General features: G+C 36.7%; 1 protein-coding gene across 1 annotated transcript in view; it reads left to right on the top strand.

Moving 5' to 3' along the window:
* LOC308348457 (ovostatin homolog 2-like) overlaps positions 1–16,198 on the top strand; it is a gene marked incomplete at its 5' end in the record, with an annotated part of 44,061 nt that extends 27,863 nt beyond the window's left edge. Inside the window, 16 exons of the mRNA XM_080812519.1 lie at positions 946–1,064; positions 1,821–1,872; positions 2,839–2,922; positions 3,799–3,975; positions 4,722–4,803; positions 5,585–5,741; positions 7,749–7,823; positions 8,704–8,869; positions 9,676–9,887; positions 10,901–11,110; positions 11,792–11,916; positions 12,887–12,977; positions 13,344–13,412; positions 14,435–14,537; positions 15,252–15,327; positions 16,040–16,198. Of these exons, the coding sequence (XP_080668645.1) occupies positions 946–1,064; positions 1,821–1,872; positions 2,839–2,922; positions 3,799–3,975; positions 4,722–4,803; positions 5,585–5,741; positions 7,749–7,823; positions 8,704–8,869; positions 9,676–9,887; positions 10,901–11,110; positions 11,792–11,916; positions 12,887–12,977; positions 13,344–13,412; positions 14,435–14,537; positions 15,252–15,304 (1,775 nt within the window). The 3' untranslated portion in view covers positions 15,305–15,327; positions 16,040–16,198. The remainder of the gene's footprint in view (positions 1–945; positions 1,065–1,820; positions 1,873–2,838; positions 2,923–3,798; positions 3,976–4,721; positions 4,804–5,584; positions 5,742–7,748; positions 7,824–8,703; positions 8,870–9,675; positions 9,888–10,900; positions 11,111–11,791; positions 11,917–12,886; positions 12,978–13,343; positions 13,413–14,434; positions 14,538–15,251; positions 15,328–16,039) is intronic.
* Between the last annotated feature and the right edge of the window lie 233 nt (positions 16,199–16,431).

Below are 16,431 nucleotides of genomic sequence, written 5' to 3'. Positions count from 1 at the left end.
CAAAAGAAATCTCTTTTCCAGTCTTCTAATTTTTACAAGTAAGGAAACTAAAGATGAACTTTAATTGCATGACCTATGATTCACAAGAAGTTAAAAAAAAAAAATGGATTCCTTGCTAACACTCATTTAAATCCAACGTCCTTTCCACTATGGCATATTTTACTCTTTTTGCTTGTTCAAACTTGGGATAAGTTAAGAGTCCTGGTGATTTGATGTTATGTTCCCATATGGGCATATGTAACCTTTATAAACAATCAGTTATCAAGGAATTGTCTCTGTTGGTTTTGTAAATTATTATTTTTCCTTAAAATTTCTTACTTTTTAATTAAGTAAATGAGTCATTTAGTTTTTGCTTGGTTGGTTTTCAAAAACTTCTTTATTTGATTATAGTTGGCCCACCATTTTCTATTAGTTTCAGGTGTACAAATAGTGATTCAACATCTCTATAGGTTATGCTGTGCTCAGCACAAGTATAGCTACCATTTGTCATCACATAAGGCTATTACAATATGTTGACTCTATTCCCCATGCTGTACCTTTTATCGCCATGACATTTTCATTAACTGGAAGCCTGGATCTCCCTTTCCCCTTCACCCATTTTGCTCATCTCCCCTACCCCTTTCCCTCGGGCAACCATCAGTTTGTTCTCTGTATTTATAGGTCTGATTCTGGTTTTTGTTTGTTTGTTTACTTATTTGTTTTGTTTTTTTAGGTAACAAATCATTTACTTAATGTAAGGAATCTTGAAACAGATAAAACAGAAAATGCCAAATTATCTTCAGGCAAGAAAAAGAGCAAGTTATTTTGGCTTAAGCATAAATATGATTCAGTTCATAAATAGTATTCAGTTCATTCAGTTCAAGATGTGGTTCATTAGACTCTAATCATTTCCCATTACAGAAGGGGCCAATCGTCATTTAACTTACATTTGGGAATGTTTTCCAGGGAAAGTGAATATCACTATAGTTGCTGAGTCCAGACAAAGTAGTGCCTGCCCAAAAGAAGGACCTGAGCATCAGAATCTAAACTGGAAAGATACTGTAGTCAAAAGTCTGTTGGTAGAGGTATGTACATGTGAAACTCTCAAGCTCTTCCAAATAAAGTTAAATATGAAAAGACATTCTTCTTGAACAGGCTAAATTAATGGACTCGGGTTACTTTTACGCAAGATATATCATTTTATATGAATTAAAACAGCAATAAAATTCATCCTTTCTTTAATTAATACCTGAATTAATTAATTTAATTCATTTTATTTAATTACATTTCTTTAATTAATACCTGAACTAATTAATTTAATTAAAAATTAATTTACTGACCCCAGGAGAGTAAAACTTAATACTTGAAACAGGCTTGAGGGCATTAGCTTGCTCCTGACTCGTGTTTCCTGTAGGCCTGTTGCTCTTTCCTTCCTTTTTTTTAACGGACTCTCAAATCAGAGACAAATCTTCTTGTCCTACACTACCATGTGGTTCCCATCATCTTCAAAAAGAACTAACACTCGCCTGTGCATATTTCTCAAGTTGCCTCTTGGCCTGTCCCTGCTCTGCCAAACACTTTTGTTTATTTATTGGAGATGCTAGACAGGATCAGAGGAGTTGAGAGTGTACCACAATGACATCAAAGTTATCTCTGTCCGACCTATGGGAACACAGGGTCTAAAGTGGGTCTTGGAAATAAATGCACGGTGACTTTCAAAATTTAACAGAGGGGAACAATGAATGGATCGCCTCCCAGAGACAAACATGTGCCAACGATGCCTACATGGAAGGTGGCCCAGACTCATTATTTTGTGCTTGTTTTTGTTTACTCTCTGACAGCCTGAAGGTATTGAAAGGGAAATGACTCAAAGTTTCCTCATCTGTACAAAAGGTAAGAGGATCTTTTAGGTGGTCAAATTAGTCCCAAAGAAAAATTATCAAGAGGATCAGTTTATTTCCTCTCCTTCCACATTGGTTCCTTTGTCATACTGAGTCATTTCAGTGATTCCCTTTTCAGTAGCTAGTGGAGGATTACTTCATTTCATGCCCTATCTTCATCGTATAATTTTGGCTAACAAAAAAGTTTATTTATTTATAAGGGGTTTTTTAAATCACTTATGACATTGGTCTGCCTCAGCCCATCTCTCCATCTTAAATTTTTGGCTCCCCTTGTCATGATTGCAGCAAAGTATTGGACAGAGGAAGATCAGGATTAGGCCCTCTGTATTCCTGGGATAAAGCAACTGAGAAGTACATCACTGGCCCCCGCCCCCCATCTCTAGCTTTGTGGCCAACTTGTTGATGATGATCTGATTTCAGTGGGAGTCTCCAAGCTTTTCCTTTTGAGTGTGCTGTTTAATCTGTCAGTAGTTTTTTGTTTTTTTTTTCTTGTACATAAGTAATTGAGGCACTAAACTAGTGGAAAATAAGGGCCACATTATCCAATACATACATATATATCATTTTCTGAATATACCATTATTCCAAACTAGGTCAGAGATGGCAATTTCATCTTTTCTAACAAGCAACTTGTGAAATAAAAGTAAATAATGGAATCTATTTCCTAATATGTTTGTCCCACACATCTGCCGCTATTGTTTAGAAAAGAAAGTTGTCACACTATCGTTTTTTTTTAAAGATTTTATTTATTTATTTGACACAGTTAGAGAGATCACAAGTAGGCAGAGAGGCAGGCAGAGAGAGGGGGGGAAGCAGGCTCCCCGCTGAGCAGAGAGCCTGATGCGGGGCTCAATCCCAGGACCCTAAGATCATGACCAGAGCCAAAGGCACAGGCTTAATCCTCTGAGCCACCCAGGTGCCCCCACACTATCGTTTTTATCAATATTTTCCTTTTTAGGGACCAAAGCCTCCGAGCAGGTAGTTTTGGACTTGCCAGACAGTGTGGTAGAAGGATCTGCCAGAGCCTTTTTCACTGTTGTGGGTAAGTCGGTTAAGTATTATCTTTCACGACGACTTGAAAACTTTAAATGAGGTAATTTAAAAAAATAATAATCCTTAAAATAACAGGATGGAGAGATTTTTCTGTAAGTATTAGTTGGAGAGAAGTACTATTGAAGGTCATCCCTATGCTTGTTTCCATGTGGGATCTGAAGGGATTACATACCATTTTCAAATCCACGTCCCTAGGAAACACTTGATTCGTTGGATGAAAACTGGTATTTAGAAAATAAAGACTTCTATTATATAACCCATGCATCTGAAATATTAAATTCCCCTTTTTTAAACATTCCATTTATTCATTTGACACAGAGAGAGAGAGAGAGAGAGAGAGCGCGATCACAAGCAGGGAGAGTGGGAGAAGCAGGCAGAGGGAGTGGGAGGAGAAGGATCCCAGCTGAACAGAGAGCCCCACTTGGGGCTCAATTCCAGGACCCTGGGATCATGACCTGAGCCAAGGGCAGACGCTTAACTTACTGAACCACCCAGGCACCCCTTAAATTCCCTTTTGAAGAATCAGAATAAACCCTGCTTGTTAAATATGGTGGGAATTTCATCATAACACGAAAACTCATGCATAATAATAATAACAAACAAGCAAACAACACACACTGTTCTAATTTCCCCCTCTCTCTGGTAATGAGATTTCCAGAACTGTTTCCATACCATAAATTCCTTTCACTTCAAGCTTCATGCCTATCTCCTCTTTAGAATTACCTCACGAAAACTTTTCTTGTCCCCACCTTTTAAATGCAATTTTAAATATCTCCTGCTTTCGTTATGCCTCTTTTATCCACAGTTACTAAGGCTGAGATGCCAGCTAGAAGCAGTAGTAACCTTCTGCTTTTCTTATTTTTAGGGGATATTTTAGGACTTGCGATGCAAAATCTGGAGAATCTTCTCCAAATGCCGTATGGATGTGGAGAGCAGAATATTGCCCTGCTAGCATCGGATACCTATGTCCTTGACTATCTGAAATCTACTAAACAGTTAACCGAGGAAGTTAAATCTAAGGCTTTCTTTTTCTTGTCTAATGGTGAGACCATTTAAGTAATTTCTGCCCTTAAAAAATAAAATCAATTTTTACTAAGATGTCACGAAGTTATCACTATAAGCTCTCATGGGGAGAAAGTGGATCTGAACTCTGAACTGGGGTGTCCTGAGTCCTCACTGTTTTGTTTTTTTGTTGTTTTTTTTTTTTACTTCAGTATATGTGTAGTCATTTAGCTTCATAATTCAGAATAATAACATTTCAAATTACGAGCCCAGTTTTTTTTTAATCTGAATATTTTGCCAAGCTACCTAGTTTGTTGCTACTAATAGTAGTTATAAATAGTTCATTTATCAACTGCTATATTTGTTGGCTCAGTGGTGTTCCATTTCAGTGAAGTAATTGGATTTGTATGTAGAAAAGAGGTATATAAATCTTGTGAAATGTGATATCAAGGAAAGGCTCATGGGTACAATTTCTTCAGGTTTTCTTTTCTGAAAGATAACACAGTAGTCAATTAACCTTAAGGAAAAGGTATTAAACAATTAGTTAAGTGCCAGTTACTGAGCTGGGCATAGTCACATGTAACATCTTGTCATTAAAACCCTTTAAAGTAGAACTTAGTTTTTCTCACTATGAATAGGGACCCTGAGTTTCAGAAATTAAAAATGAAATGATCAATCTAGTAATTCGTCTGTCTAAAACCCAAACACAGGGCTTGCAGTATGCCATTCTTTTTCTTCTAATTTGCTTAGTTTAAAAAGATAATCTCCTACCATTTTGTACTTTAGGTTATCAAAAGCAACTGTCTTTCAAAAACTATGATGGTTCATACAGTGTGTTTCGGCAGAGGAATCAGAAAGGAAGCATGTGGTAAGAGATGAAAATTTTATTTTAAATAATAGAGGGATGATCTGAGAAGGGCTTGGGACAGGCTGAGAGAGTTGAGTGTGGTGGGATTTGGAAGCAAAGTGGGTTTCAAAGTGAATGGACAGAGAAGAACCAGAGAAGCTATTATTCTTAATTCTGATGCAGCCATATGCCTGGAGTGCCCTGACAATTTGCCTAGAAGTCTTATCATTTACTGACAACCCCCTGTACTTCCACAGCCTAACTTTGTGGAAAATGGCACAGGCTAGTCCACACTTCTCAGAGACCCATGTAGAGAGTCAGTGGAGAGGAAAGAAAACTAGAAGGCCCCAGAGGCACCTGGATGGCTCAGTCAGTTAAGCATCTAACTCTAGATTTCGGTCATGATCTCAGGGTCTCATCCGGCTCTCTTTCTTCCTCTGCCCTTCCACACCCTTCTCCTTCCCTCTCTAAAAAACAAACAAACAAACAAAAAATCTAGAAGGCCCCCCAGCATCAAATTATACTCATTCCATCTCCATGTATAGATAATCCAATGAACCACAAAGCAAGAAGCTTGTTTGTAAACGTGCTGAAAATGACCTACTTTTCTTTTTACATATTGATATTCATAACATTTTACGGACCCAAAGGAAAAATGTACTATCAATAAGGATTCCCTACAGTCAGCATTGGCCAAATTAGATGCATCCATTATCCAAAGGGAATGAGGATGCTGAACCCGTGGATTTGATGACATTTCTTTTTTATCTAACTTCTGTCTAACTAGTGATTTGTATTACAGGCTCAGTGCCCTTACTTTTAAGACATTAGAGAGAATGAAGGAATATGTCTATATTGATGAACAAGTTCAAAAAGAGACCTTAGTCTGGCTTTCAAGCAAACAGAAAATAAATGGCTGCTTTGAAAGTGATGGCAAGATTTTCAACAATGTCTGGGAGGTGAGAAACGAACAGAACAAGGTTTCCTTGCCCCTTTGCATTGCCTACCTTTCCTATGTCTGATTTAACTAACCTGGAACAAGAATATTTTTTCTGGGACCATTACCCTTTCTGAGTCTGCTGGAGTCATAGGCCCAGGGCATACTGGTCAAGAGCATCATTCCACGGTACGCACGCTAACACTAGCTAGACTTAGCTTCCTGAATATGTGGTTTGCTTCTCTGTGTTAATTCTCCCATACAACTAGTCTCCTTTGGGGGATAAACTGAAAACAGGAGCGAAGGAAGAGAAAAGAAACCAAGGAAGGAAACATTCATAAATTTGGACAGACAATATGTCAAGGGTGGGCATTCTGATTAGGAAATTCATTCCTATTTATGGATGGCAAGAAAGTCCAATACTTAGTAATTTACAACATTTCAGTGAAACACTCTTCTAATACCTTCTCAAGTCAAATCATAAAGGCCTCGCTTGCTGTGGGTCAAAATTCAACTGAGATGAGTTATGTCCTTGACGGTACCCACGGCTTCCCTTCCCCTGTCCATATTAAGGTAAATCACTAGGCTTTTTCCCTTCTGATTTCCTGTCTTTGCAGATAGCTGTCCACCTCCACTCCATCCTCTGTGTTCTTTATTCTCCTAACTTTTGTATTTGCCTCTGAAAACAATCCCTCCGACATGATGCTTTAGCATGCCCTCATATCACCTGAAATATTCTGGGCTTTCCCTCTGGATCCTTCTTAATCAACACTCCTGTACTGGGATTTTGGAACATAAAGCTAATCCTCTTCAAAATATGGTCAAATGTACACTTTGTGTGGTATTTAATTTAATGCCAGTTGTTTTCAAATTGTTACACTGTTTGTGGCGTAGAAAAATGTCTTTAAATTATTCCCAATCTGTTCTTCACTACAGGAGCTCCCTGGTAGAGAAGAGTTCTTGTTCCCATGTAGAAAATGAGAATTTTTCATGTTCTCTTCTAAAGCCTCTCGAAATCTTTCTTCTTCCTGGATTCATTACTGATCACTGCTTCAGTTTGTCTGATCTTACCTAATCCCTTTTCCATAACTGTGTGTGTGAACAAGTGTGTGTGTGTGTGTGTGTGTGTGTGTGTGTGTGTTGAGTAAGGAAGAAGAAGCAAAGGAAAAATAAAAACTTACACTGCAGAGGAATAGCGATAGAACTTGTTATAATTTAAATGGATGCCCACATATCATTTTAGTGTGTCCTTCTACAGTTATTTGCACCTTGAAAACTGAGCTCCTTGGATATTCATTTTCTAAAGAAGAAAGAGGTCACCTTTTGCTTAAATAGAGAAAATGAAAGGTTTATACCAGATCAGTGGATCTCCGATGCCCTCTGAATGCTGTTCGCATTAGTATCATTAGAGCACCCACTCATGTCCCTGGGTCTTGTTCCTGACGGAATCCGAACCTCTTGAGCAGATGCTGGTTTATTTAAGGCTCATGTTCCCCACTGCGTTTTTGTGCACTGTCAGCTTACAAATCGCCTAACTTAAAAACGCTTTTACACTGTAAGAATCTATGAGCCTTTATTATTACCACTTAGGGTACTTTTCCAGGGAAGTTCAGGCAGCTTCACAGAAACTTTCTGCCCCGAGGCAGCAGAAGTTCTTTGTTTGCTTTTCCAAATTAACAACAAATAGAGTAAAATAGAGTCATATGAATTGCTTGGAATTCCTGTCCAAGAGTAGGTCACATCAGTAGATGACATATGTCATTAGTATACTTGATGGTATTTTTTTTTATTTCATTACTATAATGAATCCTGTTGGATTCTTAGATAGCATTGTTATTCGCCATTTAATTTTAAAGTTACATTTTAGGTGTTTGGCTTTTGTTTTTTTTTTTTTTTTTTTTAAAGATATTTCTTCCAGTGTTTCTTTCATACTGCATTTCACTTCAGAAAACTAGCTCTTTTGTGTGTGTGTGTGTGTGTGTGTGTGTGGTCTGCTGTTCTGTCTGGTTAATTGTCCCTTTGTGTTTAGGGTGGAGAAGAAGAGGACATTTTACTCACTGCATACGTTGTTGGAGCCTTCCTTGAAGCTGGACTCAATGTCACCGTATGGCTTCCCATCATTCTTGAATTCCAGTCACTTAAATGAACGTTAAATCAATTATGGATTCAGAGTGATCTCAAATTCTCAGACTGAATGAAACATCAAGAGAGCACTTAATTCATGACCATCCCTTAAGTGAATGCTGCTCAACATTTTTTTGATTTGTAGAAACTGGTGATGGGCACTCTTGAGTTTTTCTCTAGGGAGAATACACAACTACACACACACAAGCTTTTCATACCATTTCCGGTATTGAGCTAGTGCCTGAAGTTCAGCCATGAATTCTAGGTTAAGAACCCCTATTCTGTGTGTAGACATAACCAATATCCTGTTTGTCAGAATATTGGGTGTTTGCACACTCAATTCAGTGTGTAAACATTTTCGAGTTAAGCATGATTCATATTGGCTACTCCCCAATCCCAAATTCAGATTATCAGACTCAAAAATCTATTCCTAAACTAAGAGATCAGGAATTTTCACTGTCTTTGGTATATCTCGAAAATCGTCTTTAGAAATATAAGCCTCTATTTTAAGCATTAGAGTAAAATACCTTGGTCTAAAAGTAAATTCATTCATATGCTTTGCCACATAGAAGAAATACATATTACTAATTAAAATATAACTGATGAGATATAAAACTACTATTTTCATATTACTTACATTTTCTTTCCCAAATACTAATATTGCCATTAAAAATGAATTTCAACAATATTTTTAAATTGTACAAATAATACATGTGTGTATATGAATAGGTTTCTATGTAAACTATACCTCAAGGATATATACAAAATATACATTTTAAAGAATGGTTAGTTTAAATATTCAGCAAGCTTATAAAGCATTCAGGTATTATTTTAAAATATATTATCCTTCTCTTGACTAGTTTCCTGCTCTAAGAAATGGGCTCTTTTGCCTAGAGGAGGCCCTGGAAGTTGGTGTCACTAATGGCTACATCCATGCGATTCTAGCTTATGCTTTTGCATTAGCGGAAAGAGAGAAGCAAGTGGAATCCTTACTCAAGATCCTGGATCAATCTGCTACCAAAACAAGTAAGTATTATTCACTTTTACAACTGATGGGGATGACCTTGAGAATAAAGTAATGAAACTTACTTAGCAATCATATGAGAACCTGTCATCACTGGTATGCTTCCATTTCTCTTATGGAATTTCTCAGTGGCCCCTTTGTCTTTAAAGAACATTATATATATTCTACTTCCCTCTTTCTCCTTTCTGCTAATTTCTTTTCAAATTAGTGAAGTAAAGGAAACCAAGCATGGTGACCATGCCATAGACCAAAAATACTGTTTGTGGGACCTCATCACACATGGCTTTTAACCTCAAGAAGTTTTACTGGACGCTATATTAGTGTGCTAGGGCCGCCATAACAATATACCACAGACTAGGTGGCTTAAACAACAGAAATTTATTTTCTCACAGTTCTGGAAGCTAGAGGCCCAAGATTGAGGTGCCAACAGGTATAGTTTCTTCTAAAGTCTCTCTCCTTGGCATATACTTGGGTGTCTTCTTCCTTTGTCTTCACATGTGCTTCTGTGGGCCTGCCTACCTGGTGTCCCTTCTGTGAATCCAAATTTCCCCTTCTTATTGGAACTCCAGTCATACTGGATTAGGGTGCACCCTAACAGCTTCATTTTAAGGGAATCACCCCCTTTTTAAAAGGCCCTATCTCCAAATACAGTCACATTCTGAGGTACTGGATATTAGGACTTTAATACGTGAATTTTGAGGGGACATATGCTAGCCCACAGCAGAGGCCAGGGATGGAATTTGCACTGTTCTTATGTGTAATTCATGGTGTTTATTCAGACTGTGTGAAATTTTTTTCTTTTCCTCAGATAATTTAATATATTGGGAAAGAGCAAAGAAACCCAAAACAGAAGTATCCCCATCCTTTATTCCTCACGCACCATCTGCTGAAACTGAGAAGACTTGTTATGTGCTGTTGGCTGTTCTTTCCCAGAAAATTCCTGACCTCACCTATGCGAGTAAGATTGTGCAGTGGCTTGCCCAACAGATGAATTCCCACGGGGGCTTCTCTTCCACTCAGGTGACTGATGTGATCCCGATATTAATAAAAATATGTGTATTGCAAAAGATGCTTCTCTTCAGTTATCTAGATAGCAAAGGTAATCATAGAAAATGTCTCCTGAGATGAAGAATATTTGATATTACATATCCTATTATTCAGTCAACAACTATTAATTGGGCAGTTCTTGTGTAACAGACACTAGTGAGAATTCCTTATATACAAATGAATAAATTAAGGTATCTTTTCAAGGAATTTATGACTAACTTATACCTCCACTTACACAGCAGAAGTAGAATATAGGACTAGAAGATATTGTTGTCATAGAGTCTTGATGATAAGTTAGATATCCAATGATACTATGATACTACATATCAATCAGCAAAGAAAAAAAGATTTCTCTCTATTTCTGTGTTGTATACATTGGGAAACACAAATGAAAGAAAAGAGTAACAGAAGAAAGGGGTATAAAAAGAATAGTGGTTTATGTCTTAACAGAAAAAAAAAATCAAAATTCAGAGAAACACAGTTTCATTCCCACAAAGGAAATGTTCACTTCCCTCCTTACTTTCTTTGGTGTAGTCTTAGTTTCTGAATAAAACCATATGCTAGTGAATCTGCCAACATCATTTTCTGATTCTGACTCCTGTCCTTGAAGATCAATGGGCATAAGCATTACCCAAGGCAGCCAAAATACTTAGCAAATTGACATAATGGAAATATTATTATGTGATAATAATGTTATATAAACAATATTACATTATGTCAATTTTTAGAAGCGGTTGGCACTATTCTCAACAACAGAGATGACACTTTGTGAAATCCTTTAGACTACTAAAATCTAAGATTTGTTGAGGGAGACGAAATGACAACAATTGCATGAGCAAATGTATTGTCCTGTTGTTTAGGATTTGATTCTTTGTATTCTGTTGATTTAGGAATATTTTTATGGATTGACTTAAAGTTCAGGGTCAAATGATGACTAATATTGCATCGCAATGAGCTTAGATCTTTGCTTCTACGGTTATTTGCAGGATACTGCTGTCTGTCTTCTTGCCATAACCCACTACATGAAGTTCACCTTCTCTAATGATCAAAACACTGTCACCTTTAGTAATGAAGAATCCAATGAGATTTTCCAGGTTAACAATGACAATCGCTTACTGGTCCAGCGTTCTGAACTAACAAAAGTTCATGGACAATATACAGTAGATGTAGAAGGACAAGGCTGTGCATTTATCCAGGTAATAGAAATCTACTTGAGGGGTGCCTGGGTGGCTCAGTCAGTTAAGTGTCTGCCTTCGGCTCGGATCATGATCCTGGGGTCCTGGGATCGAGGCCCACATGGAGCTCCCTGGTTGGCGGGGAGCCTGCTTCTCCCTCTCCCTTTGCCTGCTGTTCCCCCTACTTGTGCCCTCTCTCTCTCGCTCTCTCTCGCTCTCTCTCTCTCTGTCAAATAAATAAATAAAATCTTAAAAAGAAAAAGGAAATCTACTTGAGACAGAGATATTTGCCAATTAAAGAGCTAGATTATCCTTTCAGTTATAGATGGAGTGTTCTCTTACCATTGTGTATTTCCGTTGTTATCTCTGTTCTTTCTTTCATTGCTATTTTCTAATCAATAGCTAAAAATTAAAGTTATTTTATGAAGAGATACTTACTCTTAAGCATAGCCAGATAACTGAGGAGTTTCTAAAAGAATGTCACTGTTAGAAAGTATTCTGATATTTCCATTATGTCAAGATTATTTGTTTATAAAAATTCTTGCACCTTCTAAAAATTGAACAATTAAATTTTGCCTTATTCCTTGATGGTGAAGATGTAAAATAAAGTGCAATAATAATGAAAATAGAGAAAAAATAAGTCCTTCAGTTCTTACTACAGGATAAATGAATGGATTGTCTTCTGACTTGCTATTCTTTCAGAGTATCCTGAGATATAATGTACTACTACCTAAAAAAGCATCTGGATTTTCCCTTTCCTTGGAAATGACCGAGAAAAACTCTTCAGATACATTCCAGAGTAATTTTGACCTGACAGTAACCATCAAGTAAGTGTCCCATTTTGATGTCAACTCCTGGGCTAGAACAATGGTAATAGATGAAAAAAATAATTGTTTTAAACAGTAGCAAAATCAATATTAAGATGGTTACCACAATGAGTTGATATATTGGTGGTGATATTTCTAGAGCATTGTCTCTTTCTAGCTCTCTGTGTGCACACCACAGTTTAATATTTATGCAAGTAAGATGTATACTATAGGCGGGTATAAATTTGAAAGTTTCTGCCTCACTGATACTCCAGCAATGCCTCCATTGTTTTGTGTGTATGGAAGTACTGTCGGATTTGGACAACGGAGAGCGTATTTTTCCTTCTAAAAACAAGCACAGGTGGACCAGCATGAGAAAACTTAGAGATGCTTATTCTATAACTGCATAGAGCAAAACTTTAGATTTTTATCTTTTGGAGTAGACAAAATAATCCTCTTGAACTAAAATATAATTTATAGCTGCCAGATTTTTAGCCCTTGTTAATATGTGGGGAAACACTGAGTAAACTTCCTTTGGGAGATTTTTCTTAGGATTTCCAAATGAAAATCTCTTAAACATCTTAAACATCAGAGCTAAGATAAGAACTACATACACCATGGAACTCTCAACTTGCTTTCTAAACAAAGATATCCTTTAAGTATGGTGGAAATCTAAGACTAACATAAGTATAAATTTATCAGCTTTGTTTATAAGCTAGGACTTTGAGGCCTCGGGTAAGCTTATAAGAGATTTGGGAGATTTCAGGTCCAGATAATTCGCTCTTTATTCCAACTTGTGTGTCCCTTGTCTATCTAGCTGTGCCTATTTTCAGATGTTTAAGAGTGACTTTCCTCAGGTGTTCCCTCTTCAGCTTTTTGCCTCTGCTCCAGACGTCAAGCCACTTGGTATCTATGTATTCGCCATCCTTGCTGTAAGATAGGTCATTATTCTAGACTGCTGTCTAAACTTGTGTTTGTTTTTAAATTTCAGGTATACTGGAATTCGCAATAACTCCAATATGGTCCTCGTTGATATAAAAATGCTGTCAGGATTTACTCCAGTCATGGCATCCATTGAGGAGGTAAATAACAGGAGCCTACCCTTTCAGCACAGAAGCAGCAGTAGCGTGCAGATAAAATAATTCATCAGCCAAACAAAATCAGGTAGTTCTTCCTTTAAACAGATTTATTCAGAGTTCATGTTTATTTGTGCTATTATGCTGAAGAGACAGTGTTCTTAATTTGTAGCAATTGGCAGTCATTTTCCGATAGTTCATAATTTAGTTCTTTATTTAGTCCCTACTTGTGTTTATGAAAATATCATGGCACAGGGAACATGCATAATATAGATTCCTAACAATCAGTTAAGTAAAAAGCATGAAACATTCAATACTGGAAGGTATTCTTTAACATTTATTCTCCATCCCTCCCTGTCAATTTCTATAAAGCTTGAAAACAGTGGCCAAGTCATGAAGACTGAAGTCAAGAATGACCATGTTCTTTTCTACTTGGAAACTGTAAGTTGAGCAGTAACTGGTTGTTGTTGTTGCTTTTTTTCCCCCCATGGCTTTCTCTTCTTTTCTGGAGGTAACTGATGCTTTTATTTTTTTCACATGTAAATGAATATATCCAGTTGATCCTTGAATGACATAGGTTTGAACGCCTGGGTCTGCACACACAGGATTTTTTATTTTTTATAAATGCAGTATGATCCTGTAAATATATTCTCTCTTCTTTATGATTTTCTTAGTAACATTTTGTTTAGTTTGTTTTATTGTAAAAATACCATAAAAATACATATATCCTACAAAATACGTGTCATGTTATCAGTAAGGCTTCTGATCAACAGTAAACTCTCAGTAGTTAAGTTTTGGGGAGTTCAAAATTTATATGCAGATTTCCAACTGCACAGGGGCTTGGTGTCCTTAAGCATTGTTCAAGGATCAACTGTATATAAGATAGGGTTTCTCTGAAAATACGAGACATTAAAGATGATCGGTGTTCTTCAATCCCACTGATAATTTATCTTCTCCCTGTTGACTCTCACATTATTTCATATGCTTTGGCTACTTTACTAGATGACTCTCAAGTCAGAAATATCATGACCCTGTTTTTCATTCTTCACAGCATCTAACATAGCATGGCCACAGAGCAGATGTATAATTCTTTAATAGTCTGACCTGAACTCCAACTAAGGCTGGCATGAGTTTTAGAGTCATCCCTTCTCTGTGTACACCACTACAGTTCACATAAATGCCTACATTACCCTAATGCTTTCAACTAGATTTCTTGCACCTCAGTATAAACAATGGAACTTAAAATTTCATATCATTTAATGTCACCAAACTCATTATTTTGTCATTATGTAAGATCCTGATACCCTAGATGTATTTCATGGGGTAAATCATGAACTTCTGGAGATCATTTGCCCCGTGATTTTCATTTTGCAGACCTGCTGATGTATTTATACCTAATGTATTTATGTTTTGTGTCTTTGTGTGATGCAGACCTGATGTATTTATACTTTGTACCTTTACAGGTTTTTGGTACAGCAAACCATTTCACTTTCTCTGTTGAGCAAACCAACCTTGTGTCCAACATTCAGCCAGCCCCAGTTATGGCCTATGATTATTATGAAAAAGGTAGGCAAGCAATGCCATGCCTGAAAGCTACGGGACATGATATCTGTATCTAAGACTCCCTGAGCCACTAAATTTTTCAAAACTATCCTTCATCATGAAAGACTAAATGATGACCGGCTTTACTTTATATACTGATATTTTTTCCTCCCTGATACATATTCTGACTCAGTCATTATCCAGTTAGCAGGGTTTTTCAACTCCTAGAATCCTTTTGATATAGTATGAGAGGGCTCCCCTTCAACTTGAAATGCAAACCATGCTGAGCCTCAAGTTCTCTCTGTTGTTATTTTTTCTGTTGTTAATGCCAAGACTTAACATTTCATGCAGCCTTGATAGACGTTGATTTGAAAAGGGGAGCAGGCAATATTCTGAAATATTTTAAGAAAGTCTTGATAGATTAGATTCCAAACAATTACTAGGATGTTGTAGAGACCATAAAAATTTTCCCTGAAAGATCAATGCTGTTAGTTACTCATTGAATGTCATACAAATTCTGTCAAGAAGTATTTGAATTCCTGATTGGTCATTTACTAGTTGAATATACTTCATCAAGTGCCTTAAAATTTAATAGGACATTTTTGGGTTTAGAAAATGGAGAAGTGATTGACTGTCTTGGAAAATTATTGGAAAGATTAGACCTGATGTATCTGTACTGTCTGACATAATCTAGCTGTTGGAGATTTAAAAAGGGTGAACTTTCCCCCTATTTTCCAGATGAATATGGCCTTGCTTCTTATAACATCAACAGTGTTTCAGTTTCCCAGTGAGACAGATAAAGGACTAGGAAAAGGTAAGGAAATTACAAATATGAAAAATTTTGAAACCATTGAAAACACATCTGTTACTAAAGTGAAAACCTAAAAAAAATAACAATGGGTGAAGCAAGGAGAAGTCTGTGATAAGTCACAGGGTTTGACCAGCTATGTGCACCAGGTACATATTCTGATAGTCATTAAGATTTTATTTCTTTCTTGGGCGCCTGGGTGGCTCAGTGGGTTAAAACCTCTGCCTTCGGCTTGGGTCATGATCCCGGGGTCCTGGGATCGAGTCCCGCATCGGACTCTCTCAACATCGGGCTCTCTCAGCGAGGAGCCTGCTTCCTCCTCTCTCTGCCTGCCTCTCTGCCTACTTGTGATCTCTGTCTGTCAAAAAAATAAAGATCTTTAAAAAAAATTAAAAAAAAAAAGAAACGACTTGCCAAAAAAAATTTTAAAAAAAAGATTTTATTTCTTTCTTTAAAATAGCTTTAGAGAATTTACAACTATATATGTGGCTTTTATCCATGTCTCATTTTTAAAAATCACTCATCTTTGTTTTATAAGTTGATAGGTCATTAAACACATATGGACTTACATGTATACATATCCACATACAGATGACATATGTATGTGTGTGTTTGTATATGTTTGTATATATTTGTTCTTGCTTAGCTGTATCTATGTATTTATTTATACATAAATATCCACAGTATTTATTGTTTAAACTATGTTTTTAAATCCCAGGTGGAAACCTATTTACTTTGGACAAACTCATTCATCTGTATCAAACCTGAAAGAAAACCCTGAACCACCTCCCATACTGAATATACTGCAGTCTGCCTCTGACTTCTTATCAGACTTTATTTCTTCATTATCCCATAAAATGCTCTCATTTCTCATCTGACTCTGTGATTTTTTTTTTCTTTCAGTATACTATACAAAATTTTCATCCTAGAAAACTCAGGACTTTCTTTGATGACAACTCTCATAATTTCCTTTATTGTCATCAATTCTGAGTTTAAGCTTTTAAACATTATGGTGTACATAATATGGAATATTCCAATATCCAGAGAAAAAGAGAGAAAGCCATGGTCAGTGGACCTGAGGGAAGAGACTAAGTTGGAAAGGACTTCATA

Source organism: Martes martes, assembly GCF_963455335.1.
Source record: "Martes martes genome assembly, chromosome: 8".
Classification (NCBI taxonomy): domain Eukaryota; kingdom Metazoa; phylum Chordata; class Mammalia; order Carnivora; family Mustelidae; genus Martes; species Martes martes.
The sequence above is the reverse complement of the archived record's forward strand: the minus strand, read 5'-3'. Positions and strand labels throughout refer to the sequence as shown.